We start from the raw sequence: 23,938 nt of genomic DNA, 5'->3' as shown, positions 1-23,938 counted from the left end.
TTGAGACAGGTGTCTACAGGTTTTACCTTATGCTCTGAGCACATTTTAAACCCACTTACGTTGTATATTAATATTTAATTATTTAACGAAGGTTTTAGGTTCCTTTCCTTTGATATTAAGTGTTTACAGAGGAAATATTTTTCAGACATATCAAGGAGGAGAGATTGGAGGAGGCAAGGAAGGAATAATACCACCTTTGTTTGAAAAGTCACAGTATACTTTGTTTCATGATTTACTGTTTCATGAGTTTACTTCAAGTTTCCTTGTACGGAATAGCACTTACTAAATGGTGCAATTGTATTTCTGTTTGCTGACCAGGGTAATGTTGAAATAAGAGGGGGAATTATCAAGTAGATATGAGATTAGACTTATTATTCTCTCCTTTGAATTTATTTTCATTTATTCTCTCCTTTGAATAAAGATCTTTTAACTAATTTCTGTTTGGGAGAAAAGGTATTGATTTTCTCATCTCTTCTAGGAATGTATATAAATCTATTACACACCCTCAGGATTTAACCTCTACAAATGTTTCAGATTACTCTCTTCAGTAATTTTTGAGGGACCTAAAACTTATACCATCTGGGAGTCATATTTAGGAGAAAGAATACAAAATTATGAATAAGAAATCAGTTATTGTTTTAGAATGAAAAAGTACTCAGGACAAATTGCTAATTTATGACAGGTGACAAATAACCTGCAAGCATCACAAATCCAGAAATAGAACAGGATTGTTACATATAAAATGCCCAACGCACCTTCTTTCCTACCTTATTTGACTGAGTACTCTTTTATCACCTCTTTATTTGGCACCTATTTTGTAATATCACTTTCTGCAGAAAGAATGAAAGGATAATTCAGCTTTTCCTTAAACTACATACATATATTCCACTAAACCTGCGCTAAATGTATTCCCAATGCAACTTCCCCTCACCTGGGTACCAAAACTGCTGGTGGCCACTCCAGTGTTACCTGACCCAGGGGAAAGTGTGATGGTGGGTAAATTGGAATGGAAAGAGGGAACTTAACAGACTGTGGCTAAAATGTCTTAATTTTGTGAATTTTGCCAAAATATGTGACCAGGTGAGCATGTTGATATAGTTCCTCTGGGACCTTGGAAGAGGCCCATGCAATTGAAAGGCCTTGAAGCTTAAGCTTCATTTGTCTCATAATTAATTCCCCCCATGCTTGAGGACAAACAGTGGTGGCTCATGACCCTTCCTCTCACCAACAAAGAGGCACATTATATTATCCATGCGGTTACTCTCTTGAAGACTCCTGATTGCTGAATGACATTATTATGCTAAAATAGGGGTAAGAAGAAATTGTTTTCATTAAAAAATAATGATTATAGCCAATATTTTTTCAAGTTCATTTGCTCTTTAAACTAGACATTTAACCAAGGTCTAGTGTGTGCCACATATTAAGTCTAAGTGACCAATATACCCACAGGAAGAACTGTGAAAGCATGTATGAATTATTTACTCACATACTTCAAACAGGCTGAATGAGTGTTTGTTTTTGTCTAATAGGTTATGTTTTGATTATAGACTAGTAACCTTGAACTTTTTCTCTTTCACGAGAACATTTGAATTTCCTAATTCTTATATTTTACATTAGAGAGATAGCATCAATCAACACGTTAATATTGAAATCACTCTGTTTTAAAACATGTCTTAAATAAACTCAAATGAATCCCTTGGAATTGAACTATAAAAGAGGGGTAAATTATTAATGGCTGATTTTTCTTCCCTGGTGGGGAAGTCATAGTTAGCCATAACACTGCCGAGGCTCTGGACTTCAGAGAATCCTGTGGCTGGCATGAGTGTTATGCGTGAAAAGGCTGTGGTTTATAATTATAGCTCCCCTCAACAGAGGTCCTACCCCTTACTGGCAGTATGAGGGAGCCCAGAGTATGGACTCCCCAGTCAGATCATATTGCAACCTGGCTCAGCTACTCACTAGCTGTGTCAATTTTAGGTTAGCAAATTAGCTTCCGAGCTTCAGTTTCCTCTCTGTAAATGGGAATATGTACCTCGTAGGAGAGCTGTGACAATAATTTAGAGTAATAAAGTACCTAGCTCTCCTTCTGACACATTATGGCCCCTTGATATGTGTTAGTTCTCTTCTTTCTTTTCTTTCTTTTCGCCCTATTCCCTTTCCATGTGAGCACACATCTTTATTCATAAGTCACTTTAATCACTCAGCAAATGCTTTTGATCATCTACTATGTACTAGGGCTTTTGCCAAGCACAGAGGATTGACAAAGCTGAGTAAGACGTGGTGCCCTGTCCCAGAAGCTCACAAAGGAGTGGAGGGCGGTAAAAACTAACCAGAGTGTAATGTGATAAACGTTGCCACAGGGTGTTCAGAATGTTCAGAATGAGCGATTCCATTCTTGTCTGCTTCATGACCGAGGTCTGCCGTGCCTTTATTTCCAAGCATTCATTTCATGAGACATAATTTCATGCATTTATATTTCAGGATATCCGTCTTGTGTTTCTGTTACCTGACCCGTTCATTGAGAGTTCCTCCCTTCCATGAAGGGAAGATGTCTGCTTTTATTCATTCCTTTCCATGCAGTGTAGTATCGATTGGACCAGTGACCTCAAAACATTTCTGACTGTGCTCCCTCTTCATTAAAAAAAAATAAGTAAATTGACCATGCAGTCCTGTGCAAATGTATTTATTTGCTTGTATAAGTTTTATTAATATATTTCTATTATAAAACATGCATAAAAAATAATTTTTATGGTTGGATGATTAAATCAGTCACTTCTGCTATTGTGCTCCCTATGAGTTCTTGAAAAACCCTGTGTCTTGAAAAATTACTTAATAAAAATATTAAGGCTTGGATTTTCCCGTAGAATTAACAAGAGATCACTCACGACCTACAGCAATTTGAAAATAGAGCACAAATAGAACGATAGCAATCTTCATACAAATATTAGCCGTGTTCAGTCTCCGCGGGCATTGGCACCTCGCATCACTGTCAGTCAGTCAGTCCTTTGCAGCCTTGAATCCTGGGCTCATACTTCTTCCTTCAAGATGTAGGCCTGGAAGGGTACTTGTTCTAATAGAGACCGTTTTCAGTAAAATTAAAAGTCTTATCCCAGGTATTGACTTTCTTATTTAACCCATTGTTTAAGTGAGAGGGAAATGCCTCGTGTGGTTTCTACAATTGCGCTTGCAGCGCAAGCTATTGGAAAGCTGACAGTTCTCAAACTCCTAAATAAGCCACTACCGGAGGAAGGCACTTCTGTAGATTTCTCAGCTCTGTTCTTAAGGTTCTCAGATATTGTTGAGGCTGTGTCTTTGATTGTGAGAAAGCTTGTCCCTGATTCCTTCAAAATGTTAACATTCTGGGAAAAAGTCCTGTATGAACCAAAACAACTGTTATATCCTGTTGATATCGTTCCTCTGTTTAACACTCACAAGTCAGGAAGTTCATGTCAAAGAAACATGTAGCAGAAGAAATTGTATTTTAAAAATAACGACTTTGTGAATAATACCCAAAAATCTTGATTTAAATGAAAGAAACATATTTAATGTATGGCGTTATTTTTCAACATCTTTAACACTTTGTAAAAGTGATTATTTTAGTGACCATTGTAACTGAGATAAGTCATCATCTCACAGAGGCAGAATATACACACTGTACAACCAACATACACCCAGGGCAAGCTCTGTCAACAAAAATATCAGGTATACATATATGTTTCAAATAATCTTCTTATATTCTCACAGCTTTTAGCCTACTTCTCATCAGACTCGAGTAGATTGTTTCATCTTGCAGTTTACCTGATGAAATTGGCTTATGCCTGAATTATCCACATTTTCTTTAGTCCTTGCTTTCTTGGAAGGAATCTTTTTAGGCCATCCGAGCATCAATTTTAAGAAACTAGTCCTCACGAATGGACTAGATGTCTTAAAATTGATGCTCGAATCCATTACTTCACTGAATCATGTGTTCATAAACTATAATACATTCAAAAAGCTCAAAGCTCAAATATACTTGTAAGATCTCTGCTCTCAATTCCCTCGCCTTGTGAAACTCCTCCTCTTCCCTCAAGAGGCACCATCTTCAGGAAGCAAAACTGATCACCTGATGTATGCACTAAGTGTAAGTGCCAGGGTCAATCACATTGGAAACATTGCTAACGTTGACTCTCTTTATTTTCTTACATAAAATCAAGCTGCAATATTTTCTTCCAGCACAAAGCGAAAACATCAGGGGTGAGAGGGGATTCTGGCTAAAGCAACCTAACAGTATTCTTGCTGAAGGTAGACCAGGGTGATCAGACATCATCTCGAGCATGGTGGAGGATGAGGAACTCCATCGGATATTGGGGGTGGGAGATTCTGACTAACCTCACTGAGGATTCTTGGTAAAACTGGACAATACAGAGATGACCACAGAGGGTCAAGAGTCAGGACCTAGCTGAAAAGAGAGTTCGGAGAAGCCTGACTAAAGTTCGATCAAAGAGAGATCCTTTGTCAGTTTGCACTCTGTCTAATTCTATTGTTCTTCACTGGACCTTTCCTTTTATCTATGAAAAGATAGTGGGCTGAGGCTGACCTGTTTTGAGATTAATGTACTTTGTCAACTACTACATTATTATTAGTTTCAGTTTTCATGTCACTCTTCACTTATAGACACTATTTGAGCTGTATCTATCTATATCTATCATCAATCTTTTTTTCCCGTGACTTCTCGTGACTGTGTAACAGAATGTGGTAGCTCATTAAAAAATGTTTTAAATATTTGTAGTCTGTTAGCCTGAGGTGGATTTTTGTTGTTGTTTGGTTTGTTTCATTCCCATTGTTTACTTGTTATTTATATGCAACATAAATAACAGGGTGGTATAGAAAAAGAAAAATGAGTAATGGGTACGTGTATTTATTTTGAAATAGAAATTTAAGAACATAATGGCATGTTTCACCCAATCTAAAATATAATGAAATTAAGTAGGGGCAAACTATCAAAAAGTTTTATGTCTAATAAAAACTTAGGTGTTTTATAAATTGTTTAAGAAAACTTAATGTGTGTCTATACATTACAAAGTTTCATGCATTACGTTTACTAGTAAAAGAAAAGTTTGATCCATGATTGTGTAAACAAGATAATATACAGAATTACAGTTCCAGGAATTGATAGTTACCTAAATATTAGCTTAATGCATACCTCAGGGTTTTATACTCTTTATTCGGTGTTAAAATGGTTAAGAAGTAACCCTGTTTTTTGCAGCTAATTAAAATGGAACATGGAATACTTTAATATGAAAGGAAAGATACATCATAATATATAGCTGAATTATTCCTGTATCTACTAAATCTATTTCAAGTAATTGAAAGTACTCCGAAAAGCTTATTTCATCCTTTTAATTTTCCAGTTTGCATGTATATGACAGATGTGTGTGTGTGTGTGTGTGTGTGTGTGTGTTTGAAGCTGTGAAATTCTTTTAAAAGACCAACTTGAGTACAGTGTGCAATAGAATGAGGTGAAAATTCCTTGATGAAGATTTCAGGAAGACTACATGTCCAGCTATTTCAAAAAATGTAACCACATCAGTTACAGAGCCCACATTTATATACTACAGAAGAGAGAGTCAATTTTTTAAAGTTACAATTAATATCAATTGCTGCTATTTTCTTCATCTTTTATGATTGAGAGAAAAAATTTCTACATTTAGACCCCTATTAATAAATACTAGTAATTAGTGTTTATTAATAGATGAAAGTCAAGCCAGGCTCAGATAATATTTTCAGCCAGTTTTGACGTGGCGTTAAATTATATACATATTAAAAAGATCCTATATTCATATTTTTTACATCTTAGAATAAAATATGCAAGCCTTGTCATTGCTGATCTTGCACAATCCATTTGTTTCACTGTAAAAGTCCAGAGTATTTGTTATCACAGAGCATCGTGCTATTCTTGAAGCTCCTCCAATTATATCCCTCAAGAGGTTAATAAAAAAGCAATTTTTAAGTTTTTTCCCCTCATCTCCAATATAACACTTCTTTTACATTATGGTCATTTTCTCTACAACCTTGAATTTTTCTCCTTTGGCCAAGCTTTATGATATGAGATGTCACCTTTGTGAAAGCATTGAAGAAACTGTGTAAAAACGTGGAATGAAAAATTGACATGGCATTCAATCTCCGCTAAGCAATTCAGCCGAGTACAGTACCAGACAATTCAGTGCCTGTCGAAATATTACAAAGGATGGCTGCTGAATAAGGGTGTTGGAATTTTATCTTGAGAAAAACATTGCAAAATAGAACACTTGTATATATTTTATAGGAACATACTAACTATGTCTAGTAATGAGCAGAGCATCTTTGGCTTTCTTTGCATGAAATTTCAACATCATGATCTTATTCTTTGCATTTTTTCCAAGACAACATAATCAGTAAAGTTGTGTTTCATGTACGTATCAGTTGCATTATGTTAATTCTAAAAATTACTTTCTGGGAATTTTTTTTCTTTGCATTACCTACAATGAGATACAATTTGTTTCTGTACAACACATTGCCTACCTTTATTGTGTATGCCTAGCTTTATCATAGCATAGATTTTCTATGATCACTATCTAGTTCTTATATAAATGTTATAATTATGTTATAATGTTATAAGTGTTATAGTTATATAAATGCAACAAGTGATATTGACTCGTAAAAGTATAACTTTACGGATCAAATCGGGGAAATTAACATCTAGTTCCAATAGTAAAAATTAATAGAGACTTTCAGGGCAATAACTATTTTGGTTTCCTTTTATCCTCTTAAAGTTATTAGTGTCATTCCTTAGATTAATTAATGTTTTCTATTTCATGAAACCGTGAGGCATTGAAAATAAAAAGATCATATTTTTCAAATATAAATATTAATTACAATTATAATAGCAAGTGGTAAAACAACATAAAATAGTATTTGTGCTGAAGATAATAACCAAAATAGAAAAAGAACGTGAGAAAGTTAAATGATTTGTTGGGGCAACAGGTTTGTATGTGTTTCATTTATTTTATAATTGTTAACCTCTCCGTGCTGTTTATTCATTTAAAAAAAACAACAAAATCCAGCCCTGATGTGGTTAAAGTTCGGCACTCTCACAATGTCAGTGGCCCAGGTTTGGTTCCAGGTCAGTGAACCACACCACTCAGCTGTCACTAGCCATGCTGTGGTGGTGGCTCACATAGAAAAACTAGAAGGACTTACAACTAGAATATACAACTATGTATTGGGGCTCGGAGGAGGGAAAAAAAGAGGAAGATTGGCAACAGATGGTAGCTCCGGGAGAATCTTTCCCAGCAGAAAAAAACAAGAAAACTAAACAATAGTGGAAGAACAGATTGTCTATAGTGTTTTACATGATTTACAGTAATCTCTGAGTAAGTTTTCTTTCTTTTCCTCAAGTCTACATTATTTCACAGTCAGATTGTGATTTCAAAGAATTGTCAATTTGGTCAGATCTAACTATGCAAGTCAGCGATGCTTGTTGTGCCTTCAAATTGTCAAGTGTGTACTTTCTACCTGGGAAAACAAACACAGAGAACTGGATTCCAGTTCTCTACTAGCTCTATCATCAGGTTTGTGATGTAGATCATACAATGGCAACCAACACTCTATTGCAGCCCCTTGCTCCTTCATGGCTGGCATGAAGATCACTATATAACACAGTATACTATAAGCTGGCATAGAAGCATCATTTCTTCTTTCACTGTATGTACCAACTCCTAATAAGTTTTGTTTTTCTACATGTCAATAAATATATTTATATTAATATATAATATATATTGACTTCATTTTTTTACAGCAGTTTAGATTTACAACAAAATTGAGATAGTGGTACAGAGATTTCTTTATATCCCCCATGCTCACACATGCATAGCTTACCCCATTATTGACAACATTCATCAGAATAGTTTTTTACCAAGGGTGAACCTACATTGACAAGATAATTTCTTTATAATCATCTGTGGCCATGTACAACATATTCTGCTAAGTTGAAATCTTCCCTATTTAACTGATTTGTTGAGCAGTTTAATCCTTTGAAAACCAGAGCTGGCTGAAGGGAAATGGCGGCACATAACACATAAGTGTGGTGGTTTTCTGCACCAGTGACCGCCTCTCCCCAAAATGCACGTCAATGTCAGTCATGAGTGGGGAATTGAGTCTTCATTCTGCTAAACATAATCAGCACGATAAATATTTTCGTGTCTTAGAAAACATGAAAGATGGTAGACTTGACAACAAAACAAGGCTACGTATTTTAAGGCCTCTGGTAAATTGTTACAAAATTTAGTGCTCACCTCTTTCCCGTTAAGCATAATTCTCAATGGTTAGTTTTGGCAGTTTTAGTTCAGTTTTAGGCCCAAATTAAAGGAATTTTACAATTATTTTTATGCAACAACATTAAGCCCTTCAAAATAACTTGTATCTTCTGAATAGTATGTAAGTGATAACCTAAATGGTATGTAAATGATAATTTACTTTGGCTATTTTCTAAAGTTATATAAAAATTTAATGAAACCTTAAAATGATGATCCCAGTCCACCTTCCTAATGAGGTCGAAACTCTCCTGGAAGATTTCCTTGGGTCTTGATGTCACCAATGGATACAGTGAATAAGGGAGAGGCATGAGTCTGAACTAAGTTGAAATGGGAACTACAAAAGGAGGAAAATCAGTGACTCAAAATCAAGGACCTATGTTGATGAAAGTGAAGATAACGTATTGCGGAAGATCGTAAGAAACAGATAATCTGGGCAATTATTTAAAGGTTGAAAGAGGAGTCACCAAAATACAACTATGTGCCTAATGTGTTGATGAAGATGTAAGCATACATTTTCAGAAATACTACATTATACAGTTGTTGCAATTAATAAATTGATTTGTTCCCTTATTCAACAAATATATATTAAGCATCTACTGTGAATTCTGAGATTATGGTCATGAACAAAAAAAACTTGGTCCCTACTCTGGTGGATTTTACATTCTAGGAAGGGAAGCAGAAAATTAATTACTAATGCTTAAATAACAAATTATTGACAGACTATGAATAAAATAAGTTGGACACCAGTCACAGAGAATAATAAACATGAATACTAGCTTTTGGTGACTCACCTAGTGATATTTCCTATGTTTGTTGTATCTTTACATTCCTTAGTCATATTGCACCTTCAGGAAAGGGAAATGCCTTAAGGAATATTTTTTACATTGGAATTTGGAGTTTGGTGGGGGATTTAAAAGTCAGAATATCCCATTTCAGGCATTTATTCAGTTAATTTATTAGTTAAATAAAGAATTTATACTAGATTGTCTTTCCAACCCTCTGGTTGGGTTAGCAATGGAAAAGCCAAAGGCGCTGGAGCTAGATAAATTTGGGTTCCAAATCTGTGTCTAGCATTTGTTAGTTGAATGAGTTTGGGAGGAACACATAAGGTTGTTTAATCTCAGTTTCCTCTTCTTTAAAATTTGAAAAAATTATCAGTATCAAGGGTTATTGTAAGAATTAGATGACAAAATATATGCAAAGCTTTTAGTTTCTACTAGGCGCTTAATCAATAGTCTTTTTCTCCCGTTTTCTGTTCTATGACTCTATGTTCATCATAAGCCCTATGGTTCTTCTGTATTCTGTTTTTTAATTCTGAATATTGAAATATTTGAGTGAAATGAACCAGGAGGAGGAAAGATAGAAACCTTAAATAAGGAAGAATTAATTTTTAAAAAAATATTGAGCTTGTGTATTTTATACTTAACAAAATATTGAAAATAGTTTGAGCACTTAGTGTGTGCCACACACTTTGTGAAATGTTACAGCAGAGTTAAGTAAGAGGCACTTCTTATCTATACTAGGGCTGAAGTTTAACACTTGGCAGTTTCTAAGAGCCAAAAAACACACTGGGTAGGTGAAGACAGATCTGGGACCTGGCATAATTCCTACAGTTGGAGCCATATCAGGGCTAGGAGGCAGGTCCAGCTGCCCACCAGCTTAGTGAGTCCACCAAGATGCAGTGTCTACATGGTCAAGGAATTTAGAAAGTATTCTGTGAAGATTTTCCAGGAGAATGTAGGGAGTTGCTAATAGATGGCTAGACTATAGCAGCAGAGAATAGAAAGGGACAGTGCTGATGTCAAATGGCATGCCAAAATCAGTGTATAATTATCCAAACCCTAGCAATTGGAATGAGGTCCTGGAGTAAAACTAGAGTCTCCAATGAGAACCAAACAGAAACCAAAGCAGGATTTACCCAGAGAAGACTGGAGACCAGACTGCTGGGCAAAACAGAGCTCAAGACTGCACAGCACACAATGCCCTGCACTGGAGCTGCCATCTGGGAGGGGGAGAAAGACCTTGCTGGACTGATCCAGATTGGTGACGAAAGACATTGAGGATATTTAAATACTCCGTGCCCTGGGTTTGAATGGTCTGGGTCGAGCGAATCAGCAGGAAGAGTTTGAGGGCACAAAGGGATTTAAAGATGGCATGGTGAATGGGACTGTCACCTGTCCTTTTCTAAACTTATCATTGAGTAAAAGGACTCAGAGGCGTCTGCATGCAAAGAAGAATTTGGTAAGGACCACTGGAAATTTGCAAGAAGAGGAACTTCGAAAGATGGAAGGGACATGTACAGCCAAAAGGGTTTATGGATAGTATTTGAAGAGATGGGAAGAATTTTGATAGGTTTTTGTGGGTTTCAGCCTTAGCTGAATATTGGAATCAACTGGTTCACCTGGATTGCATGTAAAATGTGTTATGGTATGGTTCCTCTCCTTTTCCTGGTGATTCCAATATGCAACCGAGGTTAAAGAAACACTGTGATAAGAAACTGTTCCAACTAGTGGGAATGCCATGTGCAAAGCCCCAAATCAAAGAACAGAGCTTATTCAGGGGCCAGAGTCATCTAGTTTTGCTAGTGTAGGTCCTAGGGTACACTTACTGGGGTGTTACACTGGGGGAAGGAAAATAATACATCATTACACAGAAAGGCCCAATGACCAAGCCTTAAGAAATTAGCTAGACTAGGAGAAATGAAGAAATCAAGATAGTACAAGGTTTGGGAGACAAAGGTGGTGAGAGTGTCCAGAAAAATGGTATGGCCACATAGTGAAAAATCCAAACACACAAATAAACGAAAGTCAGGAAAATGTAACAAATTGAGAAGCCATGCAATCTTTATTTTTTTTCCCCTGCGTTTTGTCTGACACACTTATTAAGTATACTAAAACTGCTTGTTCTGGTTTTATTGCATGTTGACCTATAGTTTTTTGTGCATTTTAGTAAAAAAACACTCTATGCCTCAATTTCTTTATTTGCGAAGTAGAGATTTAAACAACAACAAAAAATCCTTGCCTGCTTAAAACTCCCATGATTGTTTTGAGGGCAAGTGTGTGAAAACTTTAGTTATAACATCTGTTCTTGTGAAAAGTAAAAAGTGCTTAAATCTTCAGCAAGAAAATGTAGGGTTAAGTCATTACTGATAGTAACGCAAAATTTAGTATTCATTTCATTAACACTCTCAACTTCCCCAATCATTGCTTCATGAATTGGCAATTCCAATTTATTTCCGATAGCCTGTCTCTCAAAGTTTTGCTCAGACTTTCTCAAACAAATCCCTTTTTGAAGATTCCAGTCCACTTAAACAAGAAGATGCTGAAAGTTAATGAGGGAAAAAACTTAGTGCCTGTTTTGACTTTAAAGACCAGAGGGACAGTAAGCCACTTCAAAGCCTGTCTTTTAATCTTCTCATTGTTGAGCCCTTTGTTGTGAGGGGACAAGGGGGTGTGATTTTTATCCCTGTAATCAGTTTCTGTCAAGACTAGCTTTCTAAACATTTGTTAAGGGGGAGTTACAGGAGTATTATGTGTAGTCTCTGGTCTCTCACCCTTGGCAGATAAAAGGGGAGATGAGTGTCAAGTAAGCAAGCCTCCAGTCTGGGTTAGCTTTCCTCTGGAGGTTGAGAAATGAACCCGCTTTCCACAGATATACCTATGATGAAGGAAGATTGAATTTGGAACTGTCAAGTTGTGGAATGTTTGACTTTCTTCTAGAAAATATGGAAGGTAAAATCATTGATTTCTTTTCCTTATTAGAAATATCTGGAAGCTTGATTAAGAAATTTTTGGGTTAGAGTTAGGGGTTTTGAGTTCAGAGGGAGATTATTGCATCAACTAAAATTGTTATTTTAAAGTCTTATTATTTCAGTTTACTGTCTGTTGCCTGCACAAATAAATTCAGTGCATAAATATAATCTCTAGAATTTGCTGCTTTTTACACAGTTAAGTACGGTGAAAATGGGTTTGGAAATTTTAAAATTACAGATTCTTTATGTCTGTCAGGAAATACAAAGAAACTCCAAGAGTGGCTTGAAGTCACCATATTAGAAGGAAATAGGGAAAAAAGTGAGGCTTGAAGGCACTTTTCTTCTTTAAGGTGAATAGCCTTTCTTTAGTGTTCAGATTTATTCATTATTAGCCAATGCATTTTAGGAAGACATTTTAGGATTTGCTTTCTTCGTTGTACATATTAGATTCATTATGCCTCCTTTTGTAGAGTTTAATGTTTGTATATGTGGTCTTGATTATACTGCTTTAAGTTAAATGCTATATTACTCCCCTAGCCTTTTAGTTTTGTAATCTACATGAACAGCCTAATTTAGGCTTATATTTGCTTCTGGAAATTTAGTGCCTATTTATAGATTTTTAAATACATGTTTTTATTTGTACTATTTCAGAATTGTGCTCTTCAAATAAGGACAGTTTTTACAAATTCTAATTCCTAGTACACTTTCTCGAGAAACCTATAAATAACTATTAACTCTTAACCAGTTTGGAGATTTAATTAACTTTCTCAGAGAATGCAACAATGCACTTTTAGAATTTTCAAAATCACCTTTGTGGAAGGTTGTTCAGTGTCTCTGAAATATACAAATTTGGAATATAACAGAAGCATTGCTTGATCCTACACTACATGGCTTAAATTGTAAAATAAGAGACAATACCATGAATTCTTAATACCTGTTTATATCTTTTTGAGTTATCTCTAGTAAATTGGGGAAATAGTTCTTCTTGGGTCTTCCATATGCTTGGAAATATTTGATAATCTCTCATGTGTGAAACCATATGGAAAACTAAAATGGTGCATTGTTATGGTTAATAGAGGGGTCATTTCTCTTAACATCTGGCCTCTTTAATTGTCTAAAGCTAGAATCAGAGGGAGTAAATTATGTTGGTTGATATTTTATCGACTGCCTTTTATACCTAAGAGAGCAAATCCAGATAATTAATGCACTGCCTAGAATGAGAATCCCTCACTTAAGAGAAATTTGAAATAGTGTCATAATCAATTTCATTGTTGCACTTCTCCAATAAATTAAAGATAAATATTCATCAAAGTCACTACATCACAATTCTAGTGCTGTAGCGAATTTTGAATCATCTTCCCCTATTTCAAAACACCTTCAGGGGTTATCTGCAGATTTATCTTTAATTTAGCAGTGGCTGAACTCAGAAGTAATTCATTGTTTAAGGGCCCAAGACACTCTTTAGCAAACCACGTTTTTAGCAAAAGTTTAATGATTGCTAATGCCATTGTCTGACAACATAATTTATTTAGTATAATATGATAAACTTCACAGAGCAATCATAAAACATTTTACTAAGCAAGATAGAAATTATAGCCTGGATTGCTTAATTGATTCATACACAATAGTGAACTGCCCTTTGGATAGAGTGTACTTTCCATTTTCAGTTTTCACCTGCCTCCAGATTAACGTTCTCGTGACATGTAAAGGTGAGCATTTTATAGAGGAACAATCAGTGCACCAGAAGATGGTTGTGGAAGTATTCAGCCTCATCATCATAGACTGAGATTGTGTGTCTCTTCCAAAATCGCTGCTAAAAGAGTCTTGAGTTTATGCTACTCAAACTGATTGAGAGAGAGGGGATGACGCACAGTCATTTGATGTTTATTTTCTGAATGACACTTTAAAATTGATAACGTATTTCAAGAGCTTTGAAAGTCTTAATTGAATAGCTTCTTCGCTTTCAAACAGGCGAATACATTATAAATGGAAATCATGTCATAAAGCAGCCAAAATATTGAGGCTAGACCACATCTATTTTTTTCCCAAGACATATAAATAAAACAGTTGAAATTAACCCCATACACTCACACAATATGAAGACAATAGTTCATATATGTTTTGATATAAGGTAATGTTTAAACAAGGGTGACTTGTGGACAGTATATCTATTGTATGCATAGAGTTTATTGTTGGTCATTGCAGACACAGTAACAGGTTTTGTCTATATAAGCTGTTGACCTTTTGTCTTGCAACTAGAGAATTTGCTCAGTCATATACAAAACATAATTTTCCCTGGATCACCTAATACATATTGACAAGTCTGGGTGATGCCTTATGATATAGTCTCTTTTTCTACAATTTTATCTGGGACCCAGAGGAAACACACACCATACCCTCAACTTTCTTCATGTAAACCAACTACCTCTCTATTCTCCACCTTCCTTCCCCTTATCTTTCACATCCTCTTCTTTATATAAGCACAAAATTGGCATAGAATGTGTTTTTAAAAATAATTTTTCCTAAATATAATAAATCTTACCTTTTTGAGGCCTTTGACTTCTAAGGCTCTCATTTGAATTTTTTTGGTGCGTTTCAATGAATCTGGATTTAAGAAAGCTCTATTTTTACTATTTAAAAGTGATATTTACAGCTTCAGATGTATTTTTATCTCATCGAGTTAATGGCTCTGAGCAGCAATTGTTACAGCAGTCAAAAAAATGAAAGCTCTGTCTTTTAAACTTCTTATCAGGTAATTGTTTCAAGAGGATGGATATCCTATATAATTCATTCAGAAAAACCCCAGAATTTTTAATGAAACAAAATGTAAGTTCTGTCTGGACATAGAGGAATACTGTAAAAGGAGCTTAGTTTCTCATTTCTACTGAGAAAATGTTTACATTGGAGGTGATCTGCACAGTGGAGAGAGAGGCAGAATTCTCATATTTATTCAGTGTGTCACCTGTTTATGCCAAATGCAGATAAACTACAAATTTGTAAGCCTTCCTAATTGGCAAAATTACAATTAACATTAGTATTTCTAGATGAAATAATGTGCTTAGGGAGAAGTCTCAATAAATGCTAGGAATCATTATTTCCTTTTTAATATAAAACCTCATAGAATTAAAATGAAAATAAAACACCTTTCATTCTGTTGTCTGCTAGGGCTTAGCTGCATGTAATTGTCTACAAGGTGGTTCTGTGGTTGAAATGTCAGAGAACTTGGATAACCACACATCTTCTTTCAGTGGCTATTTAGCTGCTTGTCTGCTGGTGTTTACAGAGCAAAATGGATGGAATGCCAAGAGAAAACACAAGTATCTGATTGGGTAAAGCACTGCACATCCATTCCCCTGAAGTTTACACAGCAATTGAAATGGCCTCTTCTATAAATAATGCCATGCTTCCTAGTATTTCTATCGTTTACAGCTTAGAGTCGCAAGAGCAGCCGCAGCACAATATTTCTTAATCCCCCCAAATGCCTCATCCATACATAAATCATCAGAGTCCTGGCAGAATCTTGTATTGACCCTCCAAGACTTTTATTGCCGTTGCATTCGTTTTTTATTGCCTCTTCTTTTTTTATTTCCTAAATCCATGAGCTGGAAAGGCGGTTACAATTCTCATTTTCTTGTGAATGATGTATATATAGTTTCTTCCCCATCACACTGTCAGGAGGAAAGCTTCCCTGTTGTGAAAAGCCAACCTAAGCAGATAAGTCATTACCCTGATGAAAGGTCTGTTGGGGACAATCACTGTCTTTCCTCTCAGCTGTCAGTTAACAATGCCATGTAATCCTTAGCATTTACTGAGTGTAAAATAAAGGTAATTAACCATTTTATTACCAGTACTTTCATCCCTGAGGACTTCTCTGCCCCTGACTTTCTGTTCACTCTTCTCTTGGTTTTCCACTTCTTCCTTGTTTTTTGTTTTTGATCATTAAACAAACTCTTACTAAGTTCTTATCATGGCTCAAGTTTTGCTAGGGGCTCAATAAAGATAACCACATCATATTTCCTGCAGTTAAGGAACTGACACCCTGTTAGGGGAGACAGATATGCACATAAAGGATTATAATGTACTGTGGGAAGTGATACAGGCGTGGACCAGCAGAGCCACAGAGGAGGAAGCAATTAAGTCTGGGCAGGATAGTGAAGAAAACTTCACTGAAATTGAAAATTTCTAGCTAAGTCTTAAAGCTTTAGTAGAACTTTTGCAAGTAAATAAAGAAGTACAGGAGGAAACATTTAGATAAAAGCATGTCCCAGCAATGGCAGCTAGGGTAGTCTGCCTAGAAAAACAGGGCAAGAAGAGTGAGGTTGGGATTGAAAAGAGGACTGGAAATGTGTTTGAAGCCAGAGTGTTAAGGGCTTCGTGTGTCTCTAGAACAAAGGACATTATTCTCTGATGATGGATTGCTATAAAAGATATATATATATATATATATATATATATATATATATATATATATATACTTTTTTGGTGAGGAAGATTGACCCTGAGCTAACATCTGTTGCCAATCTTCCTCTTTTTGATTGAGGAAGATTGTCACTGAGCTAACGTCTGTGCCAGTCTTCCTCTATTTTGTATGTGGGATGCCACCACAGTGTGGCTTGATAAGCAGTGTGTAGGTCCATGCCCAGGATCAGAGCCTGCAAACACCAGGACACTGAAGTGGAGCACATGAACTTAACCACTATACCACTGGGCTGGCCCCATCAAAGATTTTTAATCAGAGGAATTATAAATTAAATATGATGGTAGCATGTAAAATCCATTAGGGCAGGAACTTTGTTTCATTCACTTCTAAATCTCCGGAATAGAGTAGGCAGGCACCAGTAAGTGCACACTTAACAAATGGCTATCCTAAAGATTTCATGGGGTCTATGTGGCAGTGGAATTGCTGATGGAAGATAACAGAGATAGGGGCACCATGAGGAGACAGTCGTAGTAATCCAGGTGAGAGATAATGACAGCCTGAACAAGGGCAGTGGGCGTCAGTCTGGTGAGGAGTGTAAACTGGAGAGAGATTTTGGAGGTCGTATTCCCAGGGCTACGTGACTGATTAGGTCTGCGACCTCAGTGCGAAGATTAAAGAGTTGTATAATGGGACTAGGGTAACTTCCAAACAAGATAATAAAGGAAAGATAAAATGCAGGTTTGGGGGTGGAATTGATGATTGTTATTTGGGGATATTCTATGTTTGAAATCAATATAGTACATCTCTCATCTACATGTGAGATGGAGATGTAAAATTAAGAACTATCACACCAGGGTTGATAGCCAATCTTACAGGAGCAAATGAGACTTCCTTAGAAAGAGGCTCGCACAAGAAGAGGGTCACTATTTATGGAGAAGATAGAGGAAGATGTGCCAAAAAGAAAGAATTGGGGAAAAACAGCTAGAACAGCAATGGAGACTTTCTAGGGAAAGTGTATATAGTCCACTCTCTTCTCCTTCTCTGTGACTAACAGGCTTCTGTTGCTCTTTGAAGGCGAAACAAGCACATTCACGTGAGACAACATGATTGACAGTAGAAATTTTGTTTATCTTCCTTGGTCAACTCTAGGTAAAATTGAGTCACTTAGGAATTCAGTGACAGCTGATGACCAAACTCCACATTATTCACTAAAATATTTAGCAGGCAGGAGACAGAGCAGAGAACTGGTAATCAAAATATAGGACATAACTTACTTATTTATTGCTGCTAGCTTCTGTAGTTTGCCATGGAGAATTTTACACTGGCGAATTTAAAACCAGAACTGGCACATCCCGTGGAAATTTATCTATGCTGTGACTAGTTTCTCATGTTAAAGGCATTTATCCCAAAGAAAATCACCTGGGCTCCAGCCAGCAGGATATTCATGAAAGACACACATATAAATGACCATGGAATTCGTCCCATGCGCTCTGAGCAGCTGGGTTTTCCATCTTTTGTGTTTGTTTGTTTTCCTGAGAAAAACTCCTTGGAAGGAGATCTCTGTTTTGTTTTGCAGATATCGATGTGGGATGGTTTGCATCAATGTTTTATGGCAGGATTCATATTTCTAGTTTCTAATTCCTTAATATTTATCCAGCCTGACTTCTGTCTGTGCCATTTTTGAAATTAGAGTTGATTCGAGAGCCAAATGGTGCAGTATATAGATGTTTTATATGGGAATTTTGCTTGAGAAGAAAAGAAGAAGACTAATATCAACAAACCAGCTTCAAAAAGCTTTGTGCTAGGTCATTCACCTCTTGTTTCCTAGCATTTTGATATTGTTTTTAGGCTGCCTGCCTAATAATATGGAAACGTAATGCCAGTTCCCAAAACCTGTCTGAAAGATTTATAGGTCACTTCTCTCTTCCAGAGGTTGTATATAGATCTCACAGTCTGTGATGATCAATTAGCTTAATTCCATCGTAGAGAGTGCTTCAGTGTAACATTAATGGCTTCCGTAACTAAATCCGTAAGAATAATTACTTTATTGAAGCAAAAACACAAACAGAAGAACAGAAGGAGCCCCCACTCCTCAGTAAGCGCATACTTCTCGCTGTCAGGTATAGCTAAATAAAAAGAATATTTGGTGGGATATTTAAATGAAATTTCTAAGATTTAATGAAGTGATGCAAATGGAAGAAGTTTTTGCTGTAGTTTATTTTGTTGACATTAGGTAACCAATATTATTTTGCAATTGTCAGGGTAATATTACCCTTTTTAGCTTTACCACTAGTTCTTAATTGCATTCTTATTGTTGCCCTTTTTAAAGGAATTTTCTCCATCAGTCTTGACGAAACTGCTATTTCTCTTGTGGCCATCTCCTACCAAGAAAACAATATTTCTCTTGTTTTGAACCCTTCTCTCCCAACCCCATGCTGGGAATTCTAACCTCCTCAAGTCTCCCCTAATGGTGTTGCTGTAGAATTTCTTTGTAAAAGTGGCTCATGGGTAGAATGTATTTAGAAGGGGGTGACGGATTCCTCTTCTTGGAGTTTCATTTGCATAGCAAGCACAGTGTGTTCATGTCATTGTTTGTTTATTTGGGAGATACATAGCTAAAGCTCCTCTACCCCAAGACATTTTGCCCCTTCACTACCTCCTTCTTCTACTGATGCTCAGAGGCCCCAGCAAGTTTCATGTCTGCTCTTCCATTGTCCTCTCAGATCCCAATGTTGCAATTGTCATTGCCTGCTTCAGCTCTGGGGATCTTTTTTGAATGTCAATTAAGTGCAATGTCCTATCTCATTTCTCTACTCAAACATAGATTGGTCTGAATTGCTGCATAAGACGTTATGTTCTTTTCATGATCTGTCATGCTCGGAGAGTAGAGTGAATACTGTTTATCCCATGAGTGCTGGCTATGAAATGTGCTTCTTTGAACTTTCAAAATCTTTCATGGAGTTTAGTTTAAGAATCTCTTAGATTTTATTCTGTCTTTATTGAAACCCTTTCACCTTAATCATTGCATATGTACCATACCAAGGACAATGGAGATAAAGGGCATTGTGCACTACACCACGTAAGCCTGTTCTCCTCTCCGGCAATTACCTCTTCCCATGGGACAGACTTGGATGTCTCAATCTTTCTTCCTACAGGTTGAGTTCTTTCTTGAGAGAATGTAAAATGACACATCCAATCAATCTCAGCTCCACCTGTTCTCAGTCTGGATGCTAGTGTGAACATTGATCGGTTTTCAGGCAGAAGCACTGCTCTCTTCAAGTAAATATTAATTCAAAAGACAAATGTGAGGAAAAATCCCTCTATACCCTGCGTACAAATAGAGTTCTTGTTTTTCTTATTTAGTTGTTTGTTAAGGCATTATTTAAGGAATGTGTATATACTAGCTTTCCTTCATCCACATGGATTATTCATCTTAGTGGCAAGTGTGACCCCAAGATATTATCAAGTTCAGTCATTTGTCTATATGTCAATGTTAGGGAATTATATACTATTCTTATTGTTATTATTATTATTATTGCTAACATAACAAAAAGAAGTAACTGATTTTATGATGCAAGTCAAATAATTTGCCAGTATTCAGACATCTGAAGAATTGGAGACAAGAGTTTCACAGATTGTCAAAAGAGTGATGAACCAATGTCAAATGGCAAAACTAAAACAATTTACTAGTGAGCTTGATGTCCTTTATTCAGAGGAAAACAATCCACAGATTGGGAGAGTACAGTGCCTCACAAGCAGTGGAGCGCTCTTCCCAAGGGATTTTGGGCAAGAGCAAATTTTATAGATTGGTAGAAACCGTAATGTGGAAACAGGCGTGATTGGCTGGGAGGTCAGGGATTTCTCATAAGGCTGGCAGGTCCTGTTTTCTGAGGTAAAGTAAGCTAGCTACAGCTGAATTGGAGGATTGTGGCTGGTGTTAGATTTCCTTGACAGTGAGGCATTTCCTGTAAGTGCAGCTGACTTAGGTTAGATGTGTGATGTGTACCAGGCCACTGGGGCAGCCTCCATTTTGTGGGCCCCGATATGTAAATTAATGTTCTCAACAATATTTACACTGAAGCCAGCAGCTTTACACTTCTCCTCTCTCCCTGTGGCTCTCATCTTACTGCCTTTGTTCTTCCTTTATCTTCCTCCCCACTCCATTCTTTATTTGTACTTTCTGATTTGTCTTTCTCATTCTTTATGATATTTTCTCCTCACTATTCTACTTCCTGTGTTTTCCAATTTCCATCTTTCTTTTTTCAGTTTTATGAACAGTCAAATTAATAGGCAGAGCGAGACAAGTGGTGGAGGGAAAGGCATGCTCAGGAGGTAAAGATAAAGTTTTGTGTGTGTGTATGTGTGTCCACTGTGACTTGAGGGGGTGGTTTCCTCTATAGCAATTTGCCACTCACTTTTTGTTGTTGTTAGGTTTTTCTCTTTGTATTTTGATTTTGGGGTAGTGAGAGGTTTTTTTTGGTTTTAGGAAAGGTCTCTAAATGGAATTGAGTCCAAAACATTAAATTGCTACTATCTTCCCTGAAATGCGTTCTTATTAACTATGATTATTATTATTAAGCCAATTATTGTGTTCTTGTTTGAAGAATAGTCAATAGGAAAAAGTCATCTCTATCTTACACATAGAGAAGGTAGGCTCAAGGGAGTTTCAGCAACTGCCAGTGGTACATGACTGCTGGACGCAGGATTATCTGATAAAATTTCAACATGATTTGCTTGACTTGACAACTGTTTTATTGCTCCACTCCTTGCACAGATCACTAGCAGCTCCATGTCTAAACGTGGGTGCACATACCCTCTCAGATATGTATTTATGTCCACATGGCTGCACACTCTTCATTGATTAAAGAACAAGATGACTGCCTCAGGCTGGAGTTGATGCAATGCCCGTACTGGGTAGAGTTAGTCTAGGAGACAGGTAAGGTCAAAAAATGCATCTGGTGAATGATTTAGAGAGAAGAATGTCAGGATGTGAACGTGAATAAAGACAGACACACTTTCAAAAACACATCAAACCAGGATAGTTGAACAGCTGGAGAGTTGGGATCGTGTTGGTTCACCATTTCTCTTAAGAAAATACAAACATCCAGAAAGAAGTCAAAGAGTTATTCCAATCAGACTTGTAGGGATTTAATTTGTGTACGAGTTTTCTAAATGGCTTAAAGTATAACTATGTGGAATCCTATATTAAAATATTAATCAGGCATCTTTTCCAGGAATTTTTTAAGCACAAGTTTATGTGTTTAAGGTCAGAACTACTCTTTGCTTCATTTTGACAAATCCCTATTTTATGAAGGAAAAAAATCTTTAGAGGGAATAAAAAGTCCTATACTAGATAGATAGCTTGAAATGCATTTATAGAATGCAAATAAGAAGAGAACAAAACCATGTTAGTAACTAAAATAGAATTTACCTTCCTTGCATTTGGGACAAGGTCAGTTAATCAGTAAGTGACTTTGGCTGTGTTACAGGCACTGTTCAGTAGGACTTTCAGTTTCTATCTTTGCTTCATCCACACACTTCCAGAGGTCACTGTTTCTTTTCTTTACTTTTTATATGACTATTTCCTTTATGTAGAAACGGAATCAACAAGGAAAAAGAAGATAGAGAAATCATTTTTTTTTAAAGATGAAGGGGTGTTAAGATAGTATCTACTGATAAAGAAATGAGACTGGTATTGTGTGGCAAAAATAATAAGTTCTGGAGACAAAATGTACTTTGAGACATCATCTGGACTACTACCAGGTATAATTAAATTTAAACCAAACAGTAAATTAAAAGTCTAGCTTCTTTCTAATGCTGTCCAAAATCCCAAAATATCCTTGAACTTCAATGTCTCCATCTGTAATGTGTGATACTATTTAAAAGTGGTCCATATTGATCAAGAAGATATTTAAAAACTGTGATGAACCTCAGATAATAAAGATAATCACAGAACAATGAAGATCATAAAGATATTAGTGTAGTAATATCTACTAAGTTATATGCCATTAAAATGGCTAAAATAGCAAAGAAACCAAAGACCAATAAGAATGTGTATATTAAAATGCTTATGATGTAAACCTGTGGTGCAATGCAGAATTGGAGTAATCAATAATTATTGAATAGAAAACTTAATATAATGGCCTGTAATGGCTGTTTGACAATGTCTACCAGCTAATCTATGTATTTATGTATTCTTAATATCAAATATTTCCTTCCTATCAGAATAGTTTCTTCTCTTAACTATTCAGAATAGATCTGACAGCATTGGCTGATCATTTCAACTGACAGTTTAGGAAGGAATAGAGTATAGAGCAAGAACAATTAACATGTATTTACATGAAAAACTAAGTAATGTGTGGAGTTTAAAATTGCCTTATCCTGCAGATCTTTTTTTTTTTTTTTTTGAGGAACATTAGCCCTAAGCTGACATCTGCTGCCAATCCTCCTCTTTTTGCTGAGGAAGACTGGCCCTGAGCTAACATCCGTGCCCATCTTCCTCTATTTTTTTTTTTTTTTATATGTGGGACACCTACCACAGCATGGCTTGTCAAGTGGTGCCATGTCCACACCCAGGTTCCAAACCGGCGAACCCCAGGCTGCCAAAGCGGAACATACACACTTAACCGCTGTGCCACCGGGCCGGCCCCTGCAGAACATTTTTAATACCACTATTTTCTTCATACAGACATGATGCCTTTGTATTGAACAAAATCAATCTTCCAAATTCTACTCACGTTTTAACTTCATGTTGTTGGGTTTGTTCTCGCAATAGCAGAAAAGGACAGGTTCCTTTAGAAAGAGCAGGTACCCATAGTATAAGCTGGTATAACATCATGACCATACGGTTGAAGCCGCCTTAACCACCACATGTGGACTGGTAGATGTTCACTTTATTAGTCCACTGAAAAATTTGGTTAAATTGGATACTCTGAGATAATACATACATTGTGTAGACATTTTATATCAATTTAAAACATTTAAGTGTATACGCATTTGCCAATTTTGATGTGAGACCCAGTTCTTTTCTTTAAGTAGGGGTCAAATGATTGATGTTCTCCCTGTCTTTTTTACATAAGTTGCCTCTATAGTTTATCGCTTGTAATTTCCAGATTCAATTTCTTTACAAATACATTGGTAAAGTACCCTGGGCTCGGAATTCTTCTAGATTGCTATGATTTGTTTATAAAGTCAGGTACATAGTGTGATTTTTTTTTAAAACCAATAATTACTGTTGTTTTGTCCACATCAAATTTAATAGTAATTTTATTTTGTGTCAATCCTATATAGCAAAGCATTAAACTAGTTTTCATCAAAACACCTGTTTTTGCATCCATATTTGAACACTTCATATTTATACCCTACAAAATAGTCTTTATGAAATCAAGTTCCTCAGATCATTTCTTCATAGGTATTGGAGGAGAGTAAATGTTT

General features: G+C 36.2%; 1 protein-coding gene across 10 annotated transcripts in view; it reads left to right on the top strand.

The window, feature by feature from the left end:
- ARHGAP24 (Rho GTPase activating protein 24) overlaps window positions 1-23,938 on the top strand; it is a 719,869-nt gene that overhangs the window by 600,357 nt on the left and 95,574 nt on the right. Inside the window, exon 1 of one of the 10 annotated variants that reach the window (XM_070263501.1) lies at window positions 11,991-12,064. The exons of the other annotated variants lie outside the window; for them this stretch is intronic. Coding sequence (XP_070119602.1) covers window positions 12,034-12,064 — 31 coding nt within the window. The 5' untranslated portion in view covers window positions 11,991-12,033. Of the gene's footprint in view, window positions 1-11,990; window positions 12,065-23,938 lie in introns of those variants that run through there. 10 annotated transcript variants of the gene reach the window in all.

The sequence above is a fragment of the Equus caballus genome, chromosome 3 (genome assembly GCF_041296265.1).
Source record: "Equus caballus isolate H_3958 breed thoroughbred chromosome 3, TB-T2T, whole genome shotgun sequence".
NCBI classification, from domain to species: Eukaryota; Metazoa; Chordata; class Mammalia; order Perissodactyla; family Equidae; genus Equus; species Equus caballus.
The sequence above is the reverse complement of the archived record's forward strand: the minus strand, read 5'-3'. Positions and strand labels throughout refer to the sequence as shown.